The 9379-nt window shown below is 41.5% G+C and overlaps 1 protein-coding gene across 1 annotated transcript; it reads left to right on the plus strand.

The window, feature by feature from the left end:
* Nucleotides 1-36: 36 nt before the first annotated feature.
* Nucleotides 37-9379, plus strand: gfod1 (glucose-fructose oxidoreductase domain containing 1). Its single transcript, XM_085939724.1, has 4 exons — nt 37-366; nt 446-688; nt 6416-6609; nt 6676-9379. The coding sequence occupies exons 1-4, from the start codon at nt 336-338 to the stop codon at nt 7414-7416; spliced, it is 1209 nt and encodes a 402-aa protein (XP_085795850.1). The 5' UTR covers nt 37-335; the 3' UTR covers nt 7417-9379.

A 9379-nucleotide genomic window follows, 5' to 3' on the forward strand; every position in this document is an offset into this window, starting at 1 on the left:
AACATTGCTCTCCTGCTACTTACCTACCTCCGCCTCTTCTGAATGATCCTTTTAAGGAGAAGACACTCGATTACATCACAATTACGACATATTTGACGACTTTGCATTCCGCTTCATTGTGCGTTTTTTTTTTTTTTTTTTTTGGGTGACAAGGTGGCAGTAGTCTGGTGCAGGACGGACGGACGCGCTTATCTTATCGCCGCAGTGGTGCGTTTCTATTTTGCCTTTTGACACCACGCGAGGACGTGCGGACTGGTGTTTTTATCGACTGGTTTATTTCCAGCCGGTTATTTATGGTGATTGATTAATCCGCCGATCTGGTATCCGGCGGGGCAATGCAGCACGGCGACGGGTGCCTATCTGCAGGTGGATGGCCAACCTGACGCAAAGCTTCTGCAAAACCCACACCCCAGAAGATCTTTTAAAAACCAAATCATGCTTCCAGGGGTAGGCGTGTTCGGCACCAGCCTGACCACCAGGGTGATCATCCCGCTGTTGAAGAATGAGGGATTCGCCGTCAAAGCGCTTTGGGGCCGCACGCAGGAGGAGGCGGAGGAGCTTGCAAAGGAGATGGACGTTCCGTTTTACACTAACAGGATCGACGACGTGCTGCTGCACCAGGACGTGGATCTGGTTTGCATCAACCTGCCTCCGCCTCTGACGCGGCAGATCGCAGTCAAAACCCTGGGTGAGTGAGTGAGTGGCCGGGAGGGAATGCATGGATGGATGGATGGATGGATGGATGGATGCATGGTGAGGGGCGGGGGGAGGAGGAGGATGCCGCCGCTGCTGTTGCCGCTGCCGGGGGGTTGATTGATGCAACCACCCTGCAGCTTCAGTCAGCTTGCCCAGAAAGGTGTGGCTGGGATAACGTTTGATATACGCTTGTAGAAATGTTCTGTAATCTGTTGACATGTTCCAGCAGAAGAATGTGATCCACAAAAGAATTTGACCCACTAACACTAGTTGTTGCATTTTTTTAAATGATGCAGATTCATATCTAGCATTTCTCTATAGAGTTGCCACTTTTAATTTGTGCAACAACATGAAATACGGGTACACTGAAAGTGATGCATCATAATTAAGAAGCGGCAGAGAAGGTCCCCAGCTATTCTCCAATAATAGTCATTCCTTCTCACAAAACGGAAAATATGATCATCGTGAATAGTTTTTATTGTGTATGTGTGTGTTTGTTTGTGTTGTCATATGAAGGGCACTCATGAAATACATCTTGTGACTTGGGCCAATGTGAAAATTACCCAGCTCCTTTCAATCAGATGACACACACAAACACACAAACACTCAGGCATGTGATTTCCACATAAACTGCAAGTCATGTTGGCCGTGTAATTCGGAAATTCAATTTAAATCAGCGGGCGCATGAGAGTGTTTGCAAGTTTCTTTAAAAAAAAAAAAAAAAAGGTTCTGCTTTGGCACTTGGTGCATTCCCACACTGAAGCTTTGTTGACTTGAGTTAAACACTGTGGAGTGCCAACACAAGTGACGTATCCCGTCGCTACACTTATGTCAATATCTTCAGTGCATTAAATCACATCCTGGCTAGACTAACATCTACTCATGCCAACACAACATAAAAATGAGATTTATTGGATGTCATTATGGGGATTCTTGTGTTAAGTTACTGATATCGTCCTTGCGCAAGCTTGCTGATCATGAGCCAGATTATCAGTCATGTCCCTGTGAACTTGAGTCAAACAGCAACCTGTGTAGAGCTACTTGTTAATGGCCATTCTTTTCCTTCACTTCCTCCTTGCTCATTTCCTCGCAGGTTTTTTTGGGAGAGCACTACCCCCCCCCACGGAAAGCCTGTCCAGTCCTCTTTACATTTTGTAATAGAACAAAATCATGTTCAGGGGTCAGACCTAGAGTTCATCGTTTATTTGGCCATCAAAGGAGGTGGTGACCAACGTGTTCCACACGCTGTTCAGGTTCTACTGGGCTAAGTTTCTACTCTTAACAAACCGGTCGATCTTGTCTAACAACATCTCTCCTTCCATTGGGATTTCTTTGCCTTTTTTTTTTAATTCTCTCTCCTCATTACTATGACATTCCTGGAAGCTCTAATGTCACGCAAACATTTTGTGCGTGTTCAAAGATTAACCTTGGAAAATATTCGTAATGTTGAGTGGGTTGTATTTTGGAATCTGAGTACTGACGTGTAACACACAGAATAAAAAAAGAAGTTTCAGGTGTTGTTTCTGCCGTTTCGATATTGCGGGCTGAAGGAGGAAGTAGTGTGGCCTTTAAGTGGCGTGTATAGTAGTAAGCAACAGACTTTTCCACAACACTCATTCATTCAGTCATTCCATAGCCTGCATTGTTGAAAAATTTCCAGAATTGTGTCATTTGAGAAATTGTGAGGATAAATTTAGCAATTCTACTCAGTGAACTCACCACTAAGCTGTATCCATTCATTTGAATGCGTCAGAGGCAAAAAGCACTTCGCTAACCTTTCTAAATGATTGACGCATGATTCACCTCTTTGTCATGTATTAATGGGAAGGAATCAAATAAGCAATCAGTTGAGTAAATGAGGTAGATTATTGCTTTACTTCAACAAAAAAAAAGGCTGATTTTGTTAAAGACATAATGTTACTTTTACAAAAAGCTGTTTCTGTTTGACATGCAAATGTTTATACACGGCTATCGGCTCAAAGACACCTGCTCTGAAGACTACCCAAAGAGTTATTTATAATCTGGCCGCAAAGGGCACGGAGGTGTCATCATAAATACGCGGCCTGACTGCAGATGGTGTTGTGCAATCACACTTCCGACCGGTGATGAGGTCTTTGGCAGAGAATTGAAACTCTTTTACACACAGTGACTTCACATACAGTGGAATTCCCCAGTATACCCTTTATGTTATATTTAATTTTTTATTATTTTTTATTTTATTCTATAATTTATATTTTATTTTATTTTATTATTTAATTTTAATTCACACCAAAACATACAGTGGAATTTCCCATTTTACCCTTTACATAACATTTTATTTTTTATTGTTTTGTGAAATGAAAAGAAAGATTGTTTGTTTGTAATTTCATTTTGAGGATTTTGACTCAAAGCAAAGGAGGAGACTAGCTAGCGGTAGTAATGTAAATTTCTCACTGGCTCACTCACGTTCATGTTCTCCGAGTCGTCTATTTTCATGCTAATGGCTGCTCTGGGAGCATGCTCGCCAAAAAACCCCAGAGACGGAGAAAATGATGATGGAGTGACGAGTAGCAAAGAGGAGAAAGCGTTGGCTTCCTGTGAAATTGCTTTTGTCTGTTTGATGAATGGCTGAGCAGAGGCTGCTCTTTCAGGCAGCCTGACAAGTGAACATTCTTGTATGAAGTAGAAAACCTCCCGATGACCGCCCCCTCGAAGCTTTGCCTTTCTTTACCGTGGAGCTACGAGAAGGAAATGTTAGGTATGGTGGTGAACTTGGGGCTTTTCTGGTTGAGGGATCTCATTGTGCTTCGAAATACTAAGTCTTAGGGTCCAATAGGGAGAGTGTGTGTTTTTTATGGAACCATTAGGATTGTAGTTCATAGTCTGATCACAGATCACCAAGGTCACTTGAGTTGCCTTCAACTTATTTCTAACAGAACAACACTGGAAATGTAAGGCAAAGTTTTTTTTTTAATTGGCCACTTGAGGCTGGAAGGACAACATGGACAATTCGTGTTACACGCAAAGAGTGAAGAAAACAAAAAACATTTGTAGAATTGTTCTGTGCGAAGTAAAGCTTTCCATCCACGACAGGAAATTGTATCTGAGGGCCGTTTCATTTCCTCTACGCTGATGAAAACTTTTTTCAACTCAATATAACCTCTCATACCTAAGATGGAGAGAAGAGACAGAGAATTCATATCTCTCGTGCATGAGTCAAGCTTTGGTGTGGTTCTGTCTGGCCGTGAATAAATTCCAGCTGCCTGCCATGACTCAACGACACAGTCATTGTCTGGACTTCTATTGTGTAAGATAAGAAACAAAAACATCTGAACCAAAAAGTCAAGTCGAGATTCACAAGTCTTAACCCTCAGTCTTGCACTTTTATATCCGGCAAATAAAGTACCTCCAGTATTACTAGAGTTTTTGCTCCCAAACAGTTTTGACAATAACAACACATGTTTTGTGGGATATATTATTGTAAATAGAGTGTAGTGATATTTTATTTTTTCATACTGGGGGGTGGGTGGAAATTTAGGGAAAAAAATCCTTGAAAGATCTGGAAATACCAAGCATATTTCAGGGGAGGCAGCACCCAAAAGGGCCCCCTTCTAGCTCCGCCAGCGGTACGACACAACCCTATTTTCCTGGCGTGCCAAGGCGTTCCATCACCATGACAACACTCCAGATTTCACCAAGCAGCAATGTGTGCTCTCCTCTTTGCAAAAGTTCATCTGTCAGAAATGAGCCTCACGTCAAGCTATCTAGGACAGGCGTCGCGAGGCCCATGGTAAAGATGTCACGCAGCTTCCCTAGGATGTTCACGGTTATTAGTTTACTGTGATGGGTAATGCTGGCTTGTCATCTTTAATTACCATATCAGATTGGGTCTGTTCTCTTCGGTGTCACATCAGCGTTGGCTCTCAAGGATCATTTTATGTTCAATTAATTCAATTTATTTTATGAATGTATCACTCCGAACCTAAAGAAACTCAATTGGTTGCTCAGCCTCCTTTCCAAATTGTTTTTGCATTGGAACGATTGGGGCGTTTCTTCTTCTGCTATCTGTTAAGTCAGGTGAAGAAATTGAGATTTATTCTGGTGCGCTGAACTCATTGATTTGACTCACAAATGCTCTGGAATATAATTGGTTAACTGAGCTGTGCATTGATAATTTCATGGCACTGTCTCTGGTGCTGAAATAGCCGAAGGAATTGTCAATGCATGTTTAATTTTTCTTGTGACTACTCATGCACAAGGTTGACTATTTGAAAGGCACATTTTGAATTATTTCATCGTCACATATTTTGTTAAAGCCATTTATTATTTGTGATCTTGCTTTGACTCGCTTTCATTTTGATTTGTCTTTCAGTTTTCATTCTCCCTCAATTAAATGGGACTGTAATTATCAAGACTCAAGGGACACACTGTGTTCAAAGTAATGAATCAGCACATCAATCTCCACCAACAATTATGCAAATTTGCCTCCGTCATATTTAATTAGCAAGAAAAAAAAAAAAACAAGATGTTGATGTGTGTCATTTCGGTATGCTTGACCTCAACCCGATAAAGCCGCACGAATGTAATCATAACATATTTGAAATATGTCAAAGGCAGTGAGCGCCAGCATACTGATTAAACTGCAGTTCAGTATGTGCGTGTCTGTGCGAGAGTGATTACAAAGCAGGACTCGCAGCCCGACAGTTAATTAAACCCCAGGCGGATTCGAGACCGCAGGGGGTTCCAAGCCGATAACACACTACATGAAATATAGGCCTGTCACTATCAAATATTTTTAGAATCAAATCTTCTATTATTCCATCGATTAATTGAAGGGTTCAACTTTCCCTTCCTGCCTAGCAACCCAGGTGGTCTGGATGGAAGCCTGCAGAGTCAGCCTTTATTTGGAATGACGCAGCTGCTCTCCCTTGTGATTTGGAATCTGCAGCTTCCCTTGAAACAAGCGCTCTCAGTCCTTCCTGCTGGTTACTTGGCACCAATGTAAAAACATCACTAAATGCATTTCATGTAAAACCTAATAGTAGACAGAAGCCTTTTTTTTTGTTTTTTGCTTTGACTTAATTTGAACAATATGTAAACTCAACTCATCCTATATTTTTCCATTTCTGGGAGTCATTCAAGTCTCTCCCTGTTATGCAGTGTACAGTACGTCCTGTCTCTAAATTATTAATGATAAGGGACCGAGCTGTAGTGCTTAGTTTTTTTTTTCTGCTCCATTACGCTCCTCCCGCTGCATCACTTTGGCTATCGCCCAGTTAAGCTACTTTGAATGTCGTGTTGCGTCAGCATATCAAACACGCCCTGACAGAAATTCAGTAGTGAGGTGTAAAAGTCTTTTGATCAGTACACAATTCTTATTGCTTTCTGTTTTGGGGGCTTGATACTAATCTCCATGAATGTGTCTTTCCTGATTTATCACTTTTGGACTGCCATTAAAACTAACTAACCAACAGAAATGGATAAAGCTGGGTTGGTTCGCCCTCTGTGTATCTCAGATCTGGGTCAAAGGGATTACTTTTCATTCTTCTAATGACAGATTAGAATGGGAAGTTTCACTTTCACAACTCCCACCCATGGCCCGCCCCCAAACTGAGAATCAGCTACTGCTGGTTGATGTACTGCATTCTTCTGTGCACACACAAGCAAACTAAATTTCACCAAAAGTCTGAAAATTGTCAAAATTGAAGTCTTTGGTTCATACTTTGCTCTTTATTTGCAGGCATCGGAAAGAACGTGATTTGTGATAGGACAGCCACGCCTCTGGATGCTTTCCGAATGATGTCTGCAGCCCAGTACTACCCCAAGTTGCTGAGCATTATGGGAAATGTTCTCCGCTTCTTGCCAGCTTTTGTTCGAATGAAGGCTCTGTTAGAGGAAGGCTACATAGGCGAGCTTCTGGTTTGTGAGGCGCAGGTATGATCAAATTGAAGTCAACCCCGAGTTCACAAATACAAATTAAAATTCTGGTTTTATTTGAAGGTCCACAGTGGTAGTCTCCTAGGGAAGAAATACAACTGGAGCTGCGATGACCTCATGGGTGGTGGCGGCTTGCATTCGGTAGGCAGTTACATCATCGACCTGCTAACCTTCCTGACGGGCCAACGTGCGGCAAAAGTCCACGGTTTCCTCAAGACCTTCGTCAAACAGACGGACCACATCCGAGGCATCCGTCAGATCACCAGCGACGACTTCTGCACCTTCCAGATGGTGCTTGAAGGCGGGGCCTGCTGCACCGTCACCCTCAACTTCAATGTACCCGGAGAATTTCGACAAGAGGTGATCATCGTCGGAACAGTTGGGAGGTTATCCGTCATGGGGACGGACTTGTATGGACAAAAGAACGACGGTAGCGGAGGGACCGGGGGAGGCCCGGAACTTCTTCTCAAAGACTCCACACCTCTTGAAAATGCTTCGTTACCAGATAAAGCCTTCAGTGACATCCCTTCTCCGTATCTCACCGGAATGATCCGAATGATCCAGGCGGTTCGGCAGGCCTTTCAGGACCAGGACGATCGGCGGACGTGGGACGGCAGGCCTTTAACCATGGCTGCCACTTTTGAGGATTGTCTTTATGCTCTCTGCGTGGTGGACACCATCAAGAAATCCAACCAATGTGGGGAGTGGCAGAACATTGTGGTCATGACGGAAGAACCAGAAGTCAACCCGGCTTATTTAATCAGCGAGGCTATGCGTCGGAGTAGGATGTCACTCTACTGTTAGGATTCAGGCGCTGAATTCCGAGGTAAAAGAATCGATCCGATCGGAACGGACTTATCTGACCTCAATAGTACGTTTGGTGCTGTCAAATCTGTATTGTTGCTTTTACCCGCCAAATCAACTCCAATGATAGTGTTTCTACCCCAGCAGGAAAAAGAAAAACAATTCAGTCGTGATCACATTTTTATTTATATGGAGGGAGTCCGTTCTTGTCCAGATCCAAGTGCAACTACTGCTACCGAGTTGTCCTTTACCAGAAAAGGTATTGTGCTTCTCACCTCCTGAAGTGGTCTGGGAGAAAGCAACACACACTGTGAGTTTGTGTGAAGCCAGCCAAGGATAAAAATATAAGTGCTGCTGTAAAGTTGCTTTAATACAATATACTTGGAAAGTTTACCATGTGAATGTGCTTCAGGCAGTTTTTCTCTGGCTGTCCTTTTTTTTGTGTGACGCAACAGAGAGAGAGGGGGGGGGATCGATAGTTTGGCTGGTGGGTTTCCTAGTGAGCTTTAAACTCCGCTTTGGTCATATGAAAGATTTAGTCGTTGAGTTTAAGGTCTCATTGTGCAGTTTTTATAAAACCTATTGGATGCAGTAAAATTCTGAATGGGCAAAAAAAAAAAAAAAAAAAACAGTGGCACATTTTTGCACTCGGTAGCGAAATGGATCGGTAATTATGTTTTATGCATTGGATTCATCAAATGTCGAAGGTATTAAACGCTATTATTGCTCTGTTGCCTCGTCTTCCGCAAAAATGTGAACGGCAAACAACTTTGTGGTTTTTTTTTTGTTATGTAAACATCGTTTCATGTGATTCTACGGCTTCCAGAATTCCAGATATGACTGGCAGTTTTCCAATGAGAAGGTTCTTCCACAACAACAACAAAAACTGTGTATGAAATTAAAGAGTCACACTTGATTAGTTGATCGTGAAGAATTTTGTCAGATGTGTTCCATTTATTAGTGATCAGTCACAAAAATGCACTACTTGGCTGCAACCAACAGAGGGTCGATGTTGAGCTCATTGATGTTCATTTTCCCCCAAAAGTCGATCAAGGAAATGTGGCCAAATATTCTAGTTCTGTTTTTAAATATCCACAAAGTTGTTGTTTTTTTACTCTAACTTAATTTTATCATTACAATCTTATCCATCCTTTTTTTTTTTTAAATGTTGTCTTTACTGTAAAAATGTTCTAATTTCTCCGAAAGTCTTATTATTGATCCATGTCACATGTACCAAATACATATACAGTTGGGTTGTTTTTAGAATGGCTTCTAATTTAAGATGAACTGACATATGACTCACTTCTAAAATTTACCAAAACATCAGGCAAACTATGAAGCATCATTTTTCCACTCAGAAGCTAAAAATGTTTTTTTTTTTTTTTTTAATCTATCTCACTTCCTCTGTATGGTTTAATTTTCTTAAAACATCATTTTACCGATGTAACAACTACTGAAAATGTACATATGGTTACATTATCAATGGAACAATGTTGTTCTGAATAAGAAGTACTGTATGTATTTTATTTGTACCAAAAAAAAAATAGTAATAATAACTGGAATCTGTTTTCATGAGTATTGCCAGGTATTTATTGTTTGTTTGCTGTATGCTGCTGGAACTTCATGGACTGACATGCAGTGTACAGGATGTGGGACAATATAAGCTGGGCCCTATATTTCCCGTCCATAAAATAGAATTGTTTGAAACACCCTGGTCTTTAAGGCGTGTTCTTTTTACACATTCACACGTAGACAATTGCAGAGTGTTTTTTTTTTTTTTTAACTTGTTATGTGCTTCCGCCCAATGTTTATTTATACATGGTCATTATGAATTTTAATTTTTTTTTTATTGTCCACCACGTTACCATCTGCTGGCTCTGCCGAGGTACTGCCCCACTTATTACCAGTTAAAAATTCCAGGGACAAAATATTCGTAATATACTTCAGAATACTGATTGTGACT

Source organism: Syngnathus leptorhynchus, chromosome 19 (genome assembly GCF_054491065.1).
Source record: "Syngnathus leptorhynchus isolate UIUO chromosome 19, UIUO_Slep, whole genome shotgun sequence".
In the NCBI taxonomy this organism is placed as follows: domain Eukaryota; kingdom Metazoa; phylum Chordata; class Actinopteri; order Syngnathiformes; family Syngnathidae; genus Syngnathus; species Syngnathus leptorhynchus.